General features: G+C 61.4%; 1 protein-coding gene across 1 annotated transcript in view; it reads right to left on the reverse strand.

The window, feature by feature from the left end:
- The window catches only part of vps37c (VPS37C subunit of ESCRT-I), a 38,545-nt gene that overhangs the window by 9,859 nt on the left and 8,832 nt on the right, over nucleotides 1-19,854 (reverse strand). The window contains exons 3-4 of the mRNA XM_041173908.1: nucleotides 11,811-11,982; nucleotides 7,938-8,020 (exon numbers count right to left, since the gene is read on the reverse strand). Of these exons, the coding sequence (XP_041029842.1) occupies nucleotides 7,938-8,020; nucleotides 11,811-11,982 (255 nt within the window). The remainder of the gene's footprint in view (nucleotides 1-7,937; nucleotides 8,021-11,810; nucleotides 11,983-19,854) is intronic.

The following is a 19,854-nucleotide window of genomic DNA, read 5'->3' on the forward strand; positions in this document are numbered from 1 at the left end:
GAGAGAGAGGGGGAGACGGAGAGAGAGAGAGAGAGAGGGGGAGACGGAGAGAGAGAGAGAGAGAGGGGGAGACGGAGAGAGAGAGAGAGAGAGGGGGAGACAGAGAGAGAGAGAGAGAGGGGGAGACAGAGAGAGAGAGAGAGAGGGGGGAGACAGAGAGAGAGAGAGAGAGGGTCAGACGGAGAGAGAGAGAGAGAGGGTCAGACGGAGAGAGAGAGAGAGAGAGGGTCAGACGGAGAGAGAGAGAGAGGGTCAGACGGAGAGAGAGAGAGAGAGAGAGGGTCAGACGGAGAGAGAGAGAGAGGGGCAGACGGAGAGAGAGAGAGAGGGGCAGACGGAGAGAGAGAGAGAGGGGCAGACGGAGAGAGAAAGAGAGAGGGGGAGACGGAGAGAGAAAGAGAGAGGGGGAGACGGAGAGAGAGAGAGAGGGGGGGAGACGGAGAGAGAAAGAGAGAGGGGGAGACGGAGAGAGAAAGAGAGAGGGGGAGACGGAGAGAGAGAGAGAGGGGGAGACGGAGAGGGAGAGAGGGAGAGACGGAGAGAGAGAGAGAGGGGGGGAGACGGAGAGAGAGAGAGAGAGGGGAGACGGAGAGAGAAAGAGAGAAGGGGGGAGACGGAGAGAGAGAGAAGGGGGGAGACGGAGAGAGAGAGAGAGGGGGAGACGGGGAGAGAGAGAGAGAGGGGGAGAGAGTTGGAGAGAGATGGAGAGATGGAGAGATGGAGAGAGGGAGAGAGGGAGAGAGGGAGAGAGGGAGAGATGGAGAGATGGGGAGAGGGGGAGAGGGGGACAGGGGGAGAGGGGGAGAGGGGAGAGCGGGAGAGGGGGAGTGGGAAGATGGAGAGCGGGAGAGGGGGAGTGGGAAGATGGAGAGCGGGAGAGGGGGAGTGGGAAGATGGAGAGCGGGAGAGGGGGAGTGGGAAGATGGAGAGCGGGAGAGGGGGAGTGGGGGAGAGGGGGGAGAGGGGGAGAGGGGGAGAGGGGGAGAGAGGGAGAGAGAGGGAGAGAGAGGGAGAGAGGAGAGGGGGAGAGGGGAGAGGGGGAGAGGGGGAGAGGGGGAGAGGGGGAGAGGGGGAGAGAGAGAGAGGAGAGGGGGAGAGGGAGAGAGGGAGATAGGAGAGAGGGGGAGAGGGGAGAGGGGGAGAGGGGGAGACGGAGAGAGAAAGAGAGAGGGGGAGACGGAGAGAGAAAGAGAGAGGGGGAGACGGAGAGAGAAAGAGAGAGGGGGAGACGGAGAGAGAAAGAGAGAGGGGGAGACGGAGAGAGAAAGAGAGAGGGGGAGACGGAGAGAGAAAGAGAGAGGGGGAGACGGAGAGAGAAAGAAAGAGGGGGAGACGGAGAGAGAGAAAGAGGGGGAGACGGAGAGAAAGAGAGGGGGGGAGACGGAGAGAGAAGAGAGGGGGGGAGACGGAGAGAGAAAGAGAGGGGGGAAGACGGAGAGAGAGAGAGGGGGAGACGGAGAGAGAGAGAGGGGGAGACGGAGAGAGAGAGAGAGGGGGAGACGGAGAGAGGGGGAGACGGAGAGAGGGGGAGACGGAGAGAGGGGGAGACGGAGAGAGGGGGAGACGGAGAGAGGGGGAGACGGAGAGAGAGAGAGAGGGGGAGACGGAGAGAGGGAGAGGGGGAGACGGAGAGAGGGAGAGGGGGAGACGGAGAGAGGGAGAGGGGGAGACGGAGAGAGGGAGAGGGGGAGACGGAGAGAGGGAGAGAGGGAGAGGGGGAGAGGGGGAGACGGAGAGGGGAGAGGGGGAGAGGGGGAGAGGGGGAGACGGAGAGAGGGACAGGGGGAGACGGAGAGAGGGAGAGGGGGAGACGGAGAGAGGGAGAGGGGGAGACGGAGAGAGGGAGAGGGGGAGACGGAGAGACGGAGACGGAGAGACGGAGAGAGGGAGACGGAGAGACGGAGAGAGGGAGAGGGGGAGACGGAGAGACGGAGAGACGGAGAGAGGGAGAGAGGGAGAGAGGGAGAGAGGGAGAGAGGGAGAGAGGGAGAGAGGGAGAGAGGGAGAGAGGGAGAGAGGGAGAGAGGGAGAGAGGGAGAGAGGGAGAGAGGGAGAGAGGGAGAGGGGGAGAGGGGGAGAGGGGGAGACGGAGAGAGGGAGAGGGGGAGACGGAGAGAGGGAGAGGGGGAGAGGGGGAGACGGAGAGAGGGAGAGGGGGAGACGGAGAGAGGGAGAGGTGGAGACGGAGAGAGGGAGAGGGGGAGACGGAGAGAGGGAGAGGGGGGAGACGGAGAGAGGGAGAGGGGGAGACGGAGAGAGAGAGAGGGGGAGACGGAGAGAGGGAGAGGGGGAGACGGAGAGACGGAGAGACGGAGAGAGGGAGAGAGGGAGAGAGGGAGAGAGGGAGAGAGGGAGAGAGGGAGAGGGGGAGAGGGGGAGAGGGGGAGACGGGAGAGAGGGAGAGGGGGAGACGGAGAGAGGGAGAGGGGGAGACGGAGAGAGGGAGAGGGGGAGACGGAGAGAGGGAGACGGAGAGAGGGAGAGGGGGAGACGGAGAGAGGGAGAGGGGGAGACGGAGAGAGGGAGAGAGGGAGAGGGGAGACGGAGGAGAGAGAGGGGAGAGGGGGAGAGAGAGGGAGAGGGGGAGAGAGACGGAGAGGGGGAGAGACGGAGAGGGGGAGAGACGGAGAGGGGGAGAGACGGAGAGGGGGAGAGACGGAGAGGGGGAGAGACCGAGAGGGGGAGAGACGGAGAGGGGGAGAGGGGGAGAGGGGGAGAGACCGAGAGGGGGAGAGGGGGAGAGGGGGAGAGGGGGGAGAGGGGGAGAGGGGGAGAGGGAGGAGAGGGGAGACGGGAGAGAGGGGGAGACGGAGAGAGGGAGAGGGGGAGACGGAGAGAGGGAGAGGGGGAGACGGAGAGAGGGAGAGAGGGGGAGACGGAGAGAGGGAGAGGGGGAGACGGAGAGAGGGAGAGGGGGAGACGGAGAGAGGGGAGAGGGGGAGACGGAGAGAGGGAGAGGGGGAGACGGAGAGAGGGAGAGGGGAGACGGAGAGAGGGAGAGGGGGGAGACGGAGAGAGGGAGAGGGGGAGACGGAGAGAGGGAGAGGGGGAGACGGAGAGAGGGAGAGGGGGGAGACGGAGAGAGGGAGAGGGGGAGACGGAGAGAGGGAGAGGGGGAGACGGAGAGAGGAGAGGGGGAGACGGAGAGAGGGAGAGGGGGAGACGGAGAGAGGGAGAGAGGGAGACGGAGAGAGGGAGAGAGGGAGACAGAGAGAGGGAGAGAGGGAGACAGAGAGAGGGAGAGAGGGAGACAGAGAGAGGGAGAGGGGGAGACGGAGAGAGGGAGAGGGGGAGACAGAGAGAGGGAGAGGGGGAGACGGAGAGAGAGGGAGAGGGGGAGACGGAGAGAGGGAGAGGGGGAGACGGAGAGAGGGAGAGGGGGAGACGGAGAGAGGGAGAGGGGGGAGACGGAGAGAGGGAGAGACGGAGAGACGGAGAGAGGGAGAGGGGGAGACGGAGAGACGGAGAGAGGGAGAGAGGGAGAGAGGGAGAGACGGAGAGGCGGAGAGGCGGAGAGGCGGAGAGGCGGAGAGGCGGAGAGGCGGAGAGGCGGAGAGGCGGAGAGGGGGAGAGGGGGAGAGGGAGAGGGAGAGGGAGAGGGAGAGGGAGAGGGAGAGGGAGAGGGGGAGAGGGGGAGACGGAGAGAGGGAGAGGGGGAGAGGGAGAGAGGGGAGAGAGGGAGAGGGGGAGAGGGGGAGACGGAGAGACGGAGAGAGGGAGAGAGGGAGAGAGGGAGAGGGGGAGAGAGTGAGAGAGGGAGCGAGTGGGATAGGGAGAGGGGGAGAGGGGGAGAGGGGGAGAGGGAGAGAGCGGGTGGGGGAGAGGGGGAGAGGGAGAGAGGGGGTGGGGGAGAGGGGGAGAGGGAGAGAGGGGGTGGGGGAGAGGGGGAGAGGGAGAGAGGGTGGGGGAGAGGGAGAGAGGGGGAGAGGGGGAGACGGAGAGAGGGAGAGAGGGAGAGAGGGAGAGGGGGAGACGGAGAGAGGGAGAGGGGGAGACGGAGAGAGGGAGAGAGGGAGAGGGGGAGACGGAGAGACGGAGAGAGGGAGAGGGGGAGAGGGGGAGACGGAGAGAGGGAGAGGGGGAGACGGAGAGAGGGAGAGGGGGAGACGGAGAGAGGGAGAGGGGGAGACGGAGAGAGGGAGAGGGGGAGACGGAGAGAGGGAGAGGGGGAGACGGAGAGAGGGAGAGGGGGAGACGGAGAGAGGGAGAGGGGGAGACGGAGAGAGGGAGAGGGGGAGACGGAGAGAGGGAGAGGGGAGACGGAGAGAGGGAGAGGGGGAGACGGAGAGAGGGAGAGGGGGAGACGGAGAGAGGGAGAGGGGGAGACGGAGAGAGAGGGAGAGGAGAGACGGAGAGACGGAGAGAGGGAGAGGCGGAGAGGCGGAGAGGGGGAGAGAGGGAGAGGGGGAGAGGGGGAGAGGGGGAGGGAGAGGGAGAGGGAAAGGGAGAGGGAGAGGGAGAGGGAGAGGGAGAGGGAGAGGGAGAGAGGGGGAGACGGAGAGAGGGAGAGGGGGAGAGGGGGAGAGGGAGAGAGGGAGAGGGGGAGAGGGAGAGAAGGAGAGAGGGAGAGAAGGAGAGAGGGAGAGAGGGAGAGAGGGAGAGAGGGAGAGAAGGAGAGAGGGAGAGAAGGAGAGAGGGGGAGAGGGAGAGAGGGAGAGGGGGAGAGAGGGAGAGAGGGAGAGGGGGAGAGGGGAGAGGGGAGAGGGGGAGAGGGGGAGAGGGGGAGAGGGGGAGAGGGGGAGAGGGGGAGAGGGGAGAGGGGGAGAGGGGGAGAGGGGAGAGGGAGAGGGAGAGGGGGGGAGGGGGAGAGGGGGAGAGGGGGAGACGGAGAGAGGGAGACGGAGAGAGGGAGAGAGGGAGAGAGGGAGAGGGGAGACGGAGAGAAGGAGAGAGGGAGAGACGGAGAGAGGGAGAGAGGTAGAGAGGGAGAGAGGGAGAGAGGGAGAGAGGAGAGGGGGAGACGGAGAGAGGGAGAGGGGGAGACGGAGAGAGGGAGAGGGGGAGACGGAGAGAGGGAGAGGGGGAGACGGAGAGAGCGGAGAGAGGGAGAGGGGGGAGACGGAGAGAGGGAGAGGGGAGAGGGGGAGACGGAGAGAGGGAGAGGGGGAGAAGGAGAGAGGGAGAGGGGAGACGGAGAGAGGGAGAGGGGGAGACGGAGAGAGGGAGAGGGGGGAGACGGAGAGAGGGAGAGGGGAGACGGAGAGAGGGAGAGGGGGAGACGGAGAGAGGGAGAGGGGGAGAGGGGGAGACGGAGAGAGGGAGAGGGGAGACGGAGAGAGGGAGAGGGGGGAGACGGAGAGAGGGAGAGGGGGAGACGGAGAGAGGGAGAGGGGGAGACGGAGAGAGGGAGAGGGGGAGACGGAGAGAGGGAGAGGGGGAGACGGAGAGAGGGAGAGGGGGAGACGGAGAGAGGGAGAGGGGGAGACGGAGAGAGGGAGAGAGGGAGAGGGGGAGAGGGGGAGGAGGGAGAGGGGGAGAGGGGGAGACGGAGAGAGGGAGAGGGGGAGACGGAGAGAGGGAGAGGGGGAGACGGAGAGAGAGACGGAGAGACGGAGAGATGAAGAGACGGAGAGACGGAGAGACGGAGAGAGGGAGCGGGGGAGAGGGGGAGAGGGGGAGAGGGGGAGAGGGGGAGAGGGGGAGAGGGGGAGAGGGGGAGAGGGGGAGAGGGGGAGAGGGGGAGAGGGGGAGAGGGGGAGAGGGGGAGAGGGGGAGAGGGGGAGACGGAGAGGGGGAGACGGAGAGAGGGAGAGAGAGAGAGAGGGAGACGGAGAGAGAGAGAGGGAGACGGAGAGAGAGAGAGAGGGAGACGGAGAGAGAGAGAGAGGGAGACGGAGAGAGAGAGAGGGAGACGGAGAGAGAGAGAGGGAGACGGAGAGAGAGAGAGAGAGGGAGACGGAGAGAGAGAGAGAGAGAGGGAGACGGAGAGAGAGAGAGAGAGAGGGAGACGGAGAGAGAGAGAGAGGGAGACGGAGAGAGAGAGAGAGGGAGACGGAGAGAGAGAGAGAGGGAGACGGAGAGAGAGAGAGAGGGAGACGGAGAGAGAGAGAGAGGGAGACGGAGAGAGAGAGAGAGGGAGACGGAGAGAGAGAGAGAGAGAGAGGGAGACGGAGAGAGAGAGAGAGAGAGAGAGGGAGACGGAGAGAGAGAGAGAGAGAGAGGGAGACGGAGAGAGAGAGAGAGAGAGGGAGACGGAGAGAGAGAGAGAGAGAGAGGGAGACGGAGAGAGAGAGAGAGAGAGAGGGAGACGGAGAGAGAGAGAGAGAGAGGGAGACGGAGAGAGAGAGAGAGAGAGGGAGACGGAGAGAGAGAGAGAGAGAGGGAGACGGAGAGAGAGAGAGAGGGAGACGGAGAGAGAGAGAGAGAGGGAGACGGAGAGAGAGAGAGAGGGAGACGGAGAGAGAGAGAGAGGGAGACGGAGAGAGAGAGAGAGGGAGACGGAGAGAGAGAGAGAGGGAGACGGAGAGAGAGAGAGAGTGAGACGGAGAGAGAGAGAGAGGGAGACGGAGAGAGAGAGAGAGGGAGACGGAGAGAGAGAGAGAGAGAGAGGGAGACGGAGAGAGAGAGAGAGGGAGACGGAGAGAGAGAGAGAGGGAGACGGAGAGAGAGAGAGAGGGAGACGGAGAGAGAGAGAGAGAGGGAGACGGAGAGAGAGAGAGAGAGAGAGGGAGACGGAGAGAGAGAGAGAGAGAGAGGGAGACGGAGAGAGAGAGAGAGGGAGACGGAGAGAGAGAGAGAGAGGGAGACGGAGAGAGAGAGAGAGAGGGAGGTGGAGAGTGAGAGAGGGAGGTGGAGAGAGAGAGAGAGGGAGGGGAGACGGAGAGAGAGAGAGAGAGGGAGACGGAGAGACAGACGGAGACGAAGAGAGAGAGGGAGACGGAGAGAGAGAGAGAGGGAGACGGAGAGAGAGAGAGAGGGAGACGGAGAGAGAGAGAGAGGGAGACGGAGAGAGAGAGAGAGTGAGACGGAGAGAGAGAGAGAGGGAGACGGAGAGAGAGAGAGAGGGAGACGGAGAGAGAGAGAGAGAGAGAGGGAGACGGAGAGAGAGAGAGAGGGAGACGGAGAGAGAGAGAGGGAGACGGAGAGAGAGAGAGAGGGAGACGGAGAGAGAGAGAGGGGGAGACGGAGAGAGAGAGAGGGGGAGACGGAGAGAGAGAGAGGGGGAGACGGAGAGAGAGAGAGGGGGAGACGGAGAGACAGACGGAGACGAAGAGAGAGACGGAGACGGAGAGAGATTTTCAGAGGCAAGCTAAGGGATATTATTCTGAAGTCACTTAGATATGAGGCACCTCACATATCAGGTTCTGGCTGGCTACATTTGAGAACTAACCATATTAGGATGAGACAAATTACTTCCTCTGGTTGAGGAGTCCAGAAAAACAGGGCGAAATCTTAAAATATTACAGGCCAGTGTGCGTGTGCTCTGACACAGAACATAGGAGCACAAGGAGACTCCCTGAGCCTGCTCCGCCATTCAGCTAGATCATGGCTGATTGTGTTACCTCAATACCATGTTGCTGTCCTCTCTCCATTACCCCTTGATGTCATTAGTATCTAGAAATCTGTCCGTCGTGAACTTACTCAATGAAGGAGCTTCCGCAGCCCTCTGAGGTAAAGAATTCCAAAGGTTCACCACCATCTGAGTGAAGAAATCCCTCCCCATCTCAGTCCTAAATGGCCTGCCCCTTATTCCGAGACTGGTTCTAGGTGTGGTCTAACCAAGGCTCTATACAACTGAAGCAAGGCATCTTTACTTCTGCACTCAAATCTTCTTGCGGTGAATCCTCCACCCACCTCCCCCAAACTCCCAGGCAACACACAAAGGAACCCCTCTCTCCCCCCGCCCTTCCATACTACACAGACACACACGTGCACGCGGACAACCAGCCCTGCCCTCTCCAGAATAGAATGATGAAACAGCAGAACCAGCCGCTTACCTCTGACTCCTCCTCTATCTTGGCTCCCTCTGCTTGCAGCACCGACAGCAGGTGGTCTGTGTCCGCCGCATTTGAAAATCTCCCTGGAAAGCATGTAAAACGTTTAGAAATTCACTCCGTGCCAATCTAATTCCTAAACACCCTTCTCTTCCGTGACCTCCCCGCCAACCCCCGTCCTTCGCTGCCAGGACGCTGCAGAGAAGAAAAATCGCACAAATCTGCTCTTTGATCCAACTGACCCGAATCAGGTTTGAGGCGGGGGTGGGGGTGGGGGTGGGGGGGGGGGGGTGGAGCTCTGAGTTTAAACTCTGCGACTACAGAGGCACTCGGGCAGACTGACTGACTGACTGTCCTCCTGTTCTTTTCTTTTGTAGGACAAGATGGGGGTCAACAGCAGACAGGCAGGCCGTTCGGTCCATCTGGTCCAAGCTGGTGCTTATGCTCCACAAGAGCCCGCTCTTCACGTCACCCCATCAAAATGCCCTATTTCTCTCTCCCTCATGCGCTTATCCAGCTTCCCCTCGAATACATCAACACGATTAGCCTCAACCACTCCCCGTGGGAGAGAGGGGTCCACGTTCTCACCACGCTCTGGGTGAAGACGTTTCTCCCAAATTCCTTGCTTGGGGAATTGAGTGACCAGTGGAAAGAGCTTCTCGGCGTCCACCCTGTAGCTTTGGTATAAGAACTGAACACAGCACTCTGAATGCACTGCCTGAGATGGCTGTGGAAACAGAATCAATACTAAATTGACCTGGCACAGGTCAATGGGCTGAAGGGCCTCACACTAATACTGTCTGATTCTATCATCTCCTTCACTGGCCACACCTCCACCTTTTCTGACCTGGAGAAAAGCACCTCACCCTGTTCAATGTTTTCTGATGGGTAAAACCTCTCCGGACTGGTAACATCTTTTCACCCTCTCTCGTACTACTAAAGCTTTGTTATAGTGACTCTCCCAGTGTGATATGGAGACCAGAACTGTGCACAGTGACTCCCAGTGTGTTATGGAGTCCGGAACTGTGCACAGTAACTCGCAGTGTGATATGGAATCCCGAACTGTGCACAGTGACTCCCAGTGTGTTATGGAGTCTGGAACCGTGCACAGTGACTCCCAGTGTGATATGGAGAGCTGAGCTGTGCACAGTGACTCCCAGTGTGATATGGAGAGTGGAGCTGTGTGCAGTGACTCCCAGTGTGATATGGAGACCGGAACTGTGCACAGTGACTCCCAGTGTGATATGGAGACTGGAACTGTGCACAGTGGCTCCCAGTTTGATATGGAGAGCGGAACTGTGCACAGTGACTCCCAGTGTGATACGGAGACTGGAACCATAACTCCAAGTATAGCCTGCCCCACACCTTACACAAGTTTAACACAGTACTCTATCCCAGAGGGTAGTGAATCCCTGGAATGCGTTGCGGGCCGATATAGCTGGTTCTGACACCACCTACATGATAGAGAGGGAGCTCAATCAGCTCTTGACATGGCAGAGACTGCATCATGTAGAGAGCAAGTGGTTTTATGGGTAACACCCACAAGTGTGATGGTAGGGCTTTTGATACAGTAGATGGGGACAGACTGTTCCCACTGGCAGGAAGCAGTGGACACAGATTTAAGATAATCAGGTAAAGAGCCAGGAGGGATATTTTTGTTTTATGCGGCGATCTGATGTGAGCTGGAATACAGCAGCTGAATGGGGAACAGATGCAATCGTCACTTGCCATCATCTCCACCACCGACGCACAGCGGCAGCAGTGTGTACCATCTACAAGATGCACCGCAGAAAGTCACCAAGGATCCTTAGGTAGCACCTCCAAGCCTACGACCACTGCCACCAAGAAGGACAAGGGCAGCACATGCATGAAAACCTGGAAGCTCCCCTCCATCCTGACTTGGAAATATATCGGCCATTCCTTCACTGTTGCTGGGTCAAAATCCTGGAACTCCCTCCCTACCAGCGCTGTGGGTATACCTACACCACAGGGACTGCAGCGGCTCAATAAGGCAGCTCACCACCACCTTCTCAAGGAGCAATGAGGGATGGGCAGTACATACTGGCCCAGCCAGCGACGTCCGCGTCCAGCGTATAAATGAGTAAAAACAAACTTTCAAAAGTGAATTGCATAAATACTCGAAAAGGAAAGATTGTAGGGCTACAGAAAAAAGGAGTAGAATGGATGCTAATTAGCTAGCTCCTTCAAGGAGTCAGCATAGGAGTGATGGACTGAATGGCAACTTTCTGCACAGAACGGGATTACAATCAGCTGAGGGGGTCGGACTGTGGGGATAGAGTGGGTGGAGTACGGAAGTGTCTACTCCAGGTCCTCTGGCAATCCCAAGAGCTGATAGAACCTTATTGGCAGGTCTACATTCACCAATAAATCTCAGATTTCCAAATGCTTCCCCTGGCGTTTGTCCCAATTGAAGGCGTGAATTGGATTTTAATTGCAACTGGATGCATCCAAAACTCTGCTGCCCCTGTCCCAAGGCCCCTTCACCAATCACACCTCGACTCATTGACCTACACTAGCTCCCGGTCTGAAAACATCTCCATTTTAAAATTCCCATCCTGTTTTCAAATCCCTCCGTGGCATCACCATCTATCTCTGTAACATCCTGTAGCCCCTACAACCTTCCCTATCTCTGTAACCCACTCCAGCCCCTACAACCCTCCCTATCTCTGAAACCCACTCCAGCCCCTACAACCCTCCCTATCTCTGAAACCCACTCCAGCCCCTACAACCCTCTCTATCTCTGTAACACACTCCAGCCCCTACAACCCTCCCTATCTCTGTACCTCCTCCAGCCCCTACAACCCCGCTATCTCAGTAACCCACTCCAGCCCCTACAACCTTCCCTATCTCTGAAACCTCCTCCAGCCCCTACAACCCTCCCTATCTCTGTAACCTCCTCCAGCCCCTACAACCCTCCCTATCTCTGTAACCTCCTGTAGCCCCCTACAACCCTCCCTATCTCTGTAATCTCCTGTAGCCCCTACAACATTCCCTATCTCTGTAACCTCCTGTAGCCCCTACAATCCTCCCTATCTCAATAACCCCCTCCAGCCCCTACAACCCTCCCTATCTCTGTAACCCCCTCCAGGCCCTACAACCCTCCCTATCTCTATCACCTCCTCCAGCCCCTATAACCCTATCTCTGTAACCTCCTGTAGCCCCTACAACCTTCCCTATCTCTGTAACCTCCTGTAGCCCCTACAACCTTCCCTATCTCTGTAACCTCCTGTAGCCCCTAAAATCCTCCCTATCTCAATAACCCACTCCAGACCCTACAATCCTCCCTATCTCCGCTACCTCCTATCAAATGATGGAGCGGGCTCAAGGGACCGCGAATGGCCTACTCCTGCTCCTGTTTCTGACACTATGTTCTCCTGAAATCGGTTACTCTCCTCCTCACTCCTGATGACATTTAAACATTTCCCATGGTGGAGGTGGTCAGGGTCCCCCAGTGAGTGGGGAGAGCATGGGGTCCCATGATGGAGGTGATCAGGATCCCCAGTGAGTGGGGAGAGCATGGGGTCCCATGATGGAGGTGATCAGGATCCCCAGTGAGTGGGGAGAGCATGGGGTCCCATGATGGAGGTGATCAGGATCCCCAGTGAGTGGGGAGAGCATGGGGTCCCATGATGGAGGTAATTATGCCCCCAAGAGCCTATTAATCTCAAGCGTGCAGAGAGAGCAACACAGGCCCAGTTATGGCTCTGGAAACGTGCTCGTAACCAACTCCACAGGCCTTTGTGTGCGATTGTCTACGTGGGCGGCACTTGGAACCCATTCCTGCCTTTCAGCCCGCTGCTTCAAAGCATCGAATGGGCCGAGGTTGAACCAGCTGCTGGCCGGGCACGTGCTTACCGAGCTGCTTCTTCCGCTCCAGGACTGCGTCGTACAGGCTCTGGAGCTCCGTGTACTTCTCATGCAGCCGCCCCTTCCCGCCCTCCAGCAGGGGCTGGAACTCCAGGTTCTTCTCTGCCAGGCTGCGGTTGGTGGCCAGTGACATCTCCCGCTCCAACTGGAGGTTCTGCACCTGAGGGGAGACAAGACGGAGGTCAGAGGGGTCCCAGGGCGGAGGGAGACCACGGAGCCCTATGATGGAGGTGATCAGTGGACCCAGTGCAGAGGGAGGCCAGGGATCCCCACGATCAAGGTGATCAGGGTCCCCCAGTGAGGAAGAGGAGATCATGGGGTCCCATGATGGAGGTGGTCAGGGTCCCCCAGTGAGTGGGGAGAGCATGGGGTCCCATTATGGAGATGGTCAGGGTCCCCCAGTGAGTGGGGAGAGCATGGGGTTCCATTATGGAGGTGGTCAGGGTCCCCAAGTGATTGGGGAGAGCATGGAGTCCCATGATGGAGGTGGTCAGGGTTCCCAGTGAGTGGGGAGAGCATGGGGTCCCATTATAGAGGTGGTCAGGGTCCCCAAGTGATTGGGGAGAGCATGGAGTCCCATGATGGAGGTGGTCAGGGTTCCCAGTGAGTGGGGAGAGCATGGAGTCCCATGATGGAGGTGGTCAGGGTTCCCAGTGAATAGAGAGCATGGAGTCCCATGATGGAGGTGGTCAGGGTCCCCAGTGAATAGAGAGCATGGGGTCCGATGATGGAGGTGGTCAGGGTCTCTCAGTGAGTGGGGAGAGCATGGGGGTCCCATGATGGAGGTGATCAGGATCCCTAGTGAGTGGGGAAAGCATGGAGTCCCATTATGGAGGTGATCAGGATCCCCCAGTGAGTGGGGAGATCATGGGGTCCCATAATGGAGGTGACCAGGATCCCCCAGTGAGTGGGGAGAGCATGGAGTCCCATGATGGAGGTGATCAGGATCCCCAGTGAGTGGGGAGAGCATGGAGTCCCATGATGGAACTGGTCAGGGTTCCCAGTGAGTGGGGAGACCAAGGAGTCCCATGATGGAAGTGGTCAGGGTCCCCCAGTGTGGAGGAAGGTCATGGTGCCCCATGATGGAGGTGATAAGGGTCCCCATTGAAGAGAGATACACCATGGTACCCCATGATGGTGGTGATCAGGGTCCCCATTGAAGAGAGATACACCATGGAGCCCCATGATGGAGGTGATCATGGGCTCCAGTGTGGAGGGAGACCATGAAGCCCTCCAAGGCCCTAGCGAGGGGAATGACGGTACAGCACCGTGACAGAGGTGATGAGGCCCCAGTGTGGAGGGAGACAAGGAATGGGATGCTGGTGGTGAGAAGGGCCAAGTCCGGAAGATCCCCATGCAGTGAGAGATGGTGGGCTGATCATGACAGTGGCGAGGGAGGGGGCATCACTGGCAATGCTGTTATTTACTGCCCATCCCTAATTGCCCTTGAGAAGGTGGTGGTGAGCTGCCTTCTTGAACCACTGAAGTCCATGTGATGTAGGTACACCCACAGTGCAGTTAGGGAGGGAGTTCCAGGATTTTGACCCAGCAACAGTGAAGGAATGGCCGATATATTTCCAAGTCAGGATGGTGAGCGGCTTAGAGGGGAACTTCCAGGTGGTGGTGTTCCCCATGAGTCTGCTGCCCTTGTCCTTCTAGGTGGCAGAATTTGCAGGTTTCAGAATGCTGGAACCCCAGCTCAAACCTCAGTTTGGAGACCAGTAACTGAAGGCATTACACAGACAGAGAATTCTTCTAATCTGTTACTGAACAGCCTAGGTGTTTGTCTCAGAACCCGCTCACATACATGTACAGTACACAGCGGAGAGTTAGGGCCAGACAGGGGGAGGGAGCGGGCCCGAGAGCAAAAATGGGGGAAGGGAGGGAGAGAGCAAGAACGGGAGGGAGAGGGTTCGAGCGAGCGCGAGCGAGGGAGCGAGAAGCGGCAGAGGGAGGGAGCGAGAAGCGGCAGAGGGAGGGAGCGAGAAGCGGCAGAGGGAGGGAGCGAGAAGCGGCAGAGGGAGGGAGCGAGAGCGGAGATAGCGGCAGAGGAGGGAGCGAGGGAGCGAGAAGCGGGCAGAGGGAGGGAGCGAGGGAGCGAGAAGCGGCCAGAGGGAGGGAGCGAGGGAGCGAAGAAGCGGCAGAGGGAGGGAGCGAGGGAGCGAGAAGCGGCAGAGGGAGGGAGCGAGGGAGCGAGAAGCGGCAGAGGGAGGGAGCGAAGGGAGCGAGAAGCGGCAGAGGGAGGAGCGAGGGAGCGAGAAGCGGCAGAGGGAGGGAGCGAGGGAGCGAGAAGCGGCCGAGAGGGAGGGAGCGAGGAGCGAGAAGCGGCAGAGGGAGGGAGCGAGGGAGCGAGAAGCGGCAGAGGGAGGGAGCGAGGGAGGCGAGAAGCGGCAGAGGGAGGGAGCGAGGGAGCGAGAAGCGGCAGAGGGAGGGAGCGAGGGAGCGAGAAGCGGCAGAGGGAGGGAGCGAGGGAGCGAGAAGCGGCAGAGGGAGGGAGCGAGGGGAGCGAGAAGCGGCAGAGGGAGGGAGCGAGGGGAGCGAGAAAGCGGCAGAGGGAGGGAGCGAGGGAGCGAGAAGCGGCAGAAGGGAGGGAGCGAGGGAGCGAGGAAGCGGCAGAGGGAGGGAGCGAGGGAGCGAGAAGCGGCAGAGGGAGGGAGCGAGGGAGCGAGAAGCGGCAGAGGGGAGGGAGCGAGGGAGCGAGAAGCGGCAGAGGGAGGGAGCGAGGGAGCGAGAAGCGGCAGAGGGAGGGAGCGAGGGAGCGAGAAGCGGCAGAGGGAGGGAGCGAGGGAGCGAGAAGCGGCAGAGGGAGGGAGCGAGGGAGCGAGAAGCCGGGCAGAGGGAGGGAGCGAGGGGAGCGAGAAGCGGCAGAGGGAGGGAGCGAGGGAGCGAGAAGCGGCAGAGGGAGGGAGCGAGGGAGCGAGAAGCGGCAGAGGGAGGGAGCGAGGGAGCGAGAAGCGGCAGAGGGAGGGAGCGAGGGAGCGAGAAGCGGCCAGAGGGAGGGAGCGAGGGAGCGAGAAGCGCAGAGGGAGGGAGCGAGGGAGCGAGAAGCGGCAGAGGGAGGGACGAGGGAGCGAGAAGCGGCAGAGGGAGGGAGCGAGGGAGCGAGAAGCGGCAGAGGGAGGGAGCGAGGGAGCGAGAAGCGGCTGAGGGAGGGAGCGAGGAGCGAGAAGCGGCAGAGGGAGGGAGCGAGGGAGCGAGAGAAGCGGGCAGAGGGAGGGAGCGAGGGAGCGAGAAGCGGCAGAGGGAGGGAGCGAACGCGGCAGAGGGAGGGAGCGAGAAGAAGCGGCAGAGGGAAGCGGGAGCGAGAAGCGGCAGAGGGAGGGAGCGAGGGAGCCGAGCGGCAGCAGAGAGAAGCGCGAAGCCGAGAAGAGGGAGGGAGCGAGAAGCGAGGCGGCGAGGGAGGGAGCGAGAAGCGGCAGAGGGAGGGAGCGAGAAGCGGCAGACAGAGGGAGGGAGGCGAGAAGCGGCAGCAGAGGGGGGAGCGAGAAGCGGCAGAGGGAGGGAGCGCGAGAAGCGGCAGAGGGAGGGAGCGAGAAGCGGCAGAGGGAGGGAGCGAGAAGCGGCAGAGGGAGGGAGCGAGAAGCGGCAGAGGGAGGGAGCGAGAAGCGGCAGAGGGAGGGAGCGAGAAGCGGCAGAGGGAGGGAGCGAGAAGCGGCAGAGGGAGGGAGCGAGGGAGCGAGAAGCGGCAGAGGGAGGGAGCGAGGGAGCGAGAAGCGGCAGAGGGAGGGAGCGAGGGAGCGAGAAGCGGAAGAAGCGGCAGAGGGAGGGAGCGAGGGAGCGAGAAGCGGCAGAGGGAGGGAGCGAGGGAGCGAGAAGCGGCAGAGGGAGGGAGCGAGGGAGCGAGAAGCGGCAGAGGGAGGGAGCGAGGGAGCGAGAAGCGGCAGAGGGAGGGAGCGAGGGAGCGAGAAGCGGCCAGAGGGAGGGAGCGAGGGAGCGAGAAGCGGCAGAGGGAGGGAGCGAGGGAGCGAGAAGCGGCAGAGGGAGGGAGCGAGGGAGCGAGAAGCGGCAGAGGGAGGGAGCGAGGGAGCGAGAAGCGGCAGAGGGAGGGAGCGAGGGAGCGAGAAGCGGCAGAGGGAGGGAGCGAGGGAGCGAGAAGCGGCAGAGGGAGGGAGCGAGGGAGCGAGAAGTGCAGAGGGAGGGAGCGAGGGAGCGAGAAGCGGCAGAGGGAGGGAGCGAGGGAGCGAGAAGCGGCAGAGGGAGGGAGCGAGGGAGCGAGAAGCGGCAGAGGGAGGGAGCGAGGGACGCGAGAAGCGGCAGAGGGAGGGAGCGAGGGAGCGAGAAGCGGCAGAGGGAGGGAGCGAGGGAGCGAGAAGCGGCAGAGGGAGGGAGCGAGGGAGCGAGAAGCGGCAGAGGGAGGGAGCGAGGGAGCGAGAAGCGGCAGAGGGAGGGAGCGAGGGAGCGAGAAGCGGCAGAGGGAGGGAGCGAGGGAGCGAGAAGCGGCAGAGGGAGGGAGCGAGGGAGCGAGAAGCGGCAGAGGGAGGGAGCGAGGGAGCGAGAAGCGGCAGAGGGAGGGAGCGAGGGAGCGAGAAGCGGCAGAGGGAGGGAGCGAGGGAGCGAGAAGCGGCAGAGGGAGGGAGCGAGGGAGCGAGAAGCGGCAGAGGGAGGGAGCGAGGGAGCGAGAAGCGGCAGAGGGAGGGAGCGAGGGAGCGAGAAGCGGCAGAGGGAGGGAGCGAGGGAGCGAGAAGCGGCAGAGGGAGGGAGCGAGGGAGCGAGAAGCGGCAGAGGGAGGGAGCGAGGGAGCGAGAAGCGGCAGAGGGAGGGAGCGAGGGAGCGAGAAGCGGCAGAGGGAGGGAGCGAGGGAGCGAGAAGCGGCAGAGGGAGGGAGCGAGGGAGCGAGAAGCGGCAGAGGGAGGGAGCGAGGGAGCGAGAAGCGGCAGAGGGAGGGAGCGAGGGAGCGAGAAGCGGCAGAGGGAGGGAGCGAGGGAGCGAGAAGCGGCAGAGGGAGGGAGCGAGGGAGCGAGAAGCGGCAGAGGGAGGGAGCGAGGGAGCGAGAAGCGGCAGAGGGAGGGAGCGAGGGAGCGAGAAGCGGCAGAGGGAGGGAGCGATGGGAGCGAGAAGCGGCAGAGGGAGGGAGCGAGGGAGCGAGAAGCGGCAGAGGGAGGGAGCGAGGGAGCGAGAAGCGGCAGAGGGGAGGGAGCGAGGGAGCGAGAAGCGGCAGAGGGAGGGAGCGAGGGAGCCGAGAAGCGGCAGAGGGAGGGAGCGAGGGAGCGAGAAGCGGCAGAGGGAGGGAGCGAGGGAGCGAGAAGCGGCAGAGGGAGGGAGCGAGGGACCGAGAAGCGGCAGAGGGAGGGAGCGAGGGAGCGAGAAGCGGCAGAGGGAGGGAGCGAGGGACGAGAGAGGCTCGGCAGAGGGAGGGAGCGAGGGACCGAGAAGCGGCAGAGGGAGGGAGCGAGGGAGCGAGAAGCGGCAGAGGGAGGAGCGAGGAGCGAGAAGCGGCAAGAGGAGGGAGCGAGGGACCGAAGAAGCGGCAGAGGGAGGGAGCGAGGGACCGAGAAGCGGCAGAGGGAGGGAGCGAGGGACCGAGAAGCGGCAGAGGGAGGGAGCGAGGACCGAGAAGCGGCAGAGGGAGGGAGCGAGGGACCGAGAAGCGGCAGAGGGAGGGAGCGAGGGACCGAGAAGCGGCAGAGGGAGGGAGCGAGGGGACCGAGAAGCGCAGAGGGAGGGAGCGAGGGACCGAGAAGCGGCAGAGGGAGGGAGCGAGGGACCGAGAAGCGGCAGAGGGAGGGAGCGAGGGACCGAGAGAGCGGCAGAGGGAGGGAGCGAGGGACCGAGAAGCGGCAGAGGGAGGGAGCGAGGGACCGAGAAGCGGCAGAGGGAGGGAGCGAGGGACCGAGAAGCGGCAGAGGGAGGGAGCGAGGGACCGAGAAGCGGCAGAGGGAGGGAGCGAGGGACCGAGAAGCGGCAGAGGGATGGAGCGAGGGACCGAGAGCGGGAGGGAGGGACGAGGGGAACGAGAAGCGGGAGAGGGAGGGAGCGAGGGAACGAGAAGCGGGAGAGGGAGGGAGCGAGGGAACGAGAAGCGGGAGAGGGAGGGAGCGAGGAACGAGAAGCGGGAGAGGGAGGGAGCGAGGGAACGAGAAGCGGGAGAGGGAGGGAGCGAGGGAACGAGAAGCGGGAGAGGGAGGGAGCGAGGGAACGAGAAGCGGGAGAGGGAGGGAGCGAGGGAACGAGAAGCGGGAGAGGGAGGGAGCGTGAGCATGGAAACAGGGGGTGGGAGGAATCGAGAGAGTGACAACAGGACGAGGAAGGGAATGAGACAGCGAGAATGGGGAGGAAGGGCGGGTGCGAGAATGGGGGCGGTGGAGGGAGGGAGGGAGTGAGTGAATGTGGGACTGGGACAGGGCAGGGTGCGTGGGCGGGGAAAGGGGTCGGGGGGGGAAGCTGGAGAGTGAGAACGGGGAGGAGGAGTCGGGGGGGGGGGGGGCGGTGGAGAATGTGGGCTGGGGAGAATAGGAGACTGGCAGATATTAACCTAACCGGGGTACGTGGCTTCCTGCTTTCAGTCTCCCCCCTTTCTCAAATGGGTGTGTTACATCTGCGGTTTTCCGACCCAAAGGAACCTTTCCAGAATTTCGGAAGCTGGGAACCAATGCACGTATTATCCCTGCAGCCACTTTTAAGGCCCTGGGCGACAGGACAGCAGGTCCAGGAGGCGGCTTTGCCTTGAGGCCCATTAATCTTCCTAGCGCATTTTCTCTGGTGATAATGATGAAGCTATCCCACCTCCCATTGTTTTTGTTGCCCCGCGGTTGTATTCGACCGGTATCCTTTCACGGCGATGACAGGTGCAAAATACCGGTTCAACGTCTCTTGCCGTTTCCCTCTCTCTCCCATTACTCATTCTCGAGACTCAAGCCCAAGGCAGGAGGCCGCAGCCTCTCAGAAGCGCCCTAAGTCTCCCTTTGTTCCCTCTGACTTTAAAAAGTTTCGCACGGCCGGTGATGCACTTTAACCTCGATAAGGTCTTGTCGGAGCAGCACCAAAACCTTGCCACCGACCATTGCTGCAAGCGCCGATCATCCCCTCCCCTTCCCGCCGAGAGTCAAACAGATCGAGAAGCGAGGAAAGGCACCAATCCTGCCGCTGGGTCCATCCTGCCATGAAGCAGGGACCGAGAAATTTTGGGCGCGCGCCGGGCTTCGCGGACGGGACGATCCGGCAGGATTGGACTGTCAGGCGGCCAAATCTGATCTTCCAGCAACTCGGCAAATCCCTTTGCCGCCTCTTCGCTTGGTGCCTCGCTCCCCCGCTCCGGCGAGAGGCAGGCGGTTCCCGCGTCCCGGAGACGGTCGTGTTTCCCATTTGGCAAGTCGTTGGACGCGACCTTCTGAACCATAAGACATAGGAGCAGAAATTGGGCCATTTGGCCCATCGAGTCTGCTCCGCCATTCAATCATGGCTGATAGGTTTCTCAACCCCATTCTCCCGCCTTCTCCCCATAACCTTTGATCCCCTTACCGATCAAGAACCTATCTATCTCGGTCTTAAATACACTCAATGACCAGGCCTCCACAGCCTTCTGTGGCAATGAATTCCACAGATTCACCACTCTCTGGCTAAGGACGTTTCTCCTCATCTCTGTTCTAAAAGGTCTTCCCTTTACTCTGAGTCTGTGCCCTCGGGTCCTAGTCTCTCCTACTAACGGAAACATCTTCCCCACGTCCACTCTATCCAGGCCTTTCAGTATTCTGTTAGTTTCAATCAGATCCCTCCCTCATCCTTCTAAACTCCATCCAGTATAGACCCAGAGTCCTCAAACATTCCTCAGATGAATGGCTGAGGAAAGCTTGTGTTTTTTTTTAAACACCCCCGCGAGTAAACAGCTTGCCTTTCTTTTCCGGCTGCGTCGATTTTATAATTCGCTTCTGCGGCTTGATTGGTGGGGGGGGTGGTGGGGGGGGGTTCAGTGAACCCTTTCAAGGCTCCCCGTAAACATGGAGAGCAGAGAGAGAGAGAAAGGTGGGGTTGAATCCAGACCTGTGCGCCCTCGGGGTTGGGGGGGGGGGGGGGGTGCCAGGGAGTGCAGGGGAGA

Source organism: Carcharodon carcharias, chromosome 24 (assembly GCF_017639515.1).
Source record: "Carcharodon carcharias isolate sCarCar2 chromosome 24, sCarCar2.pri, whole genome shotgun sequence".
Taxonomy (NCBI): Eukaryota; Metazoa; Chordata; class Chondrichthyes; order Lamniformes; family Lamnidae; genus Carcharodon; species Carcharodon carcharias.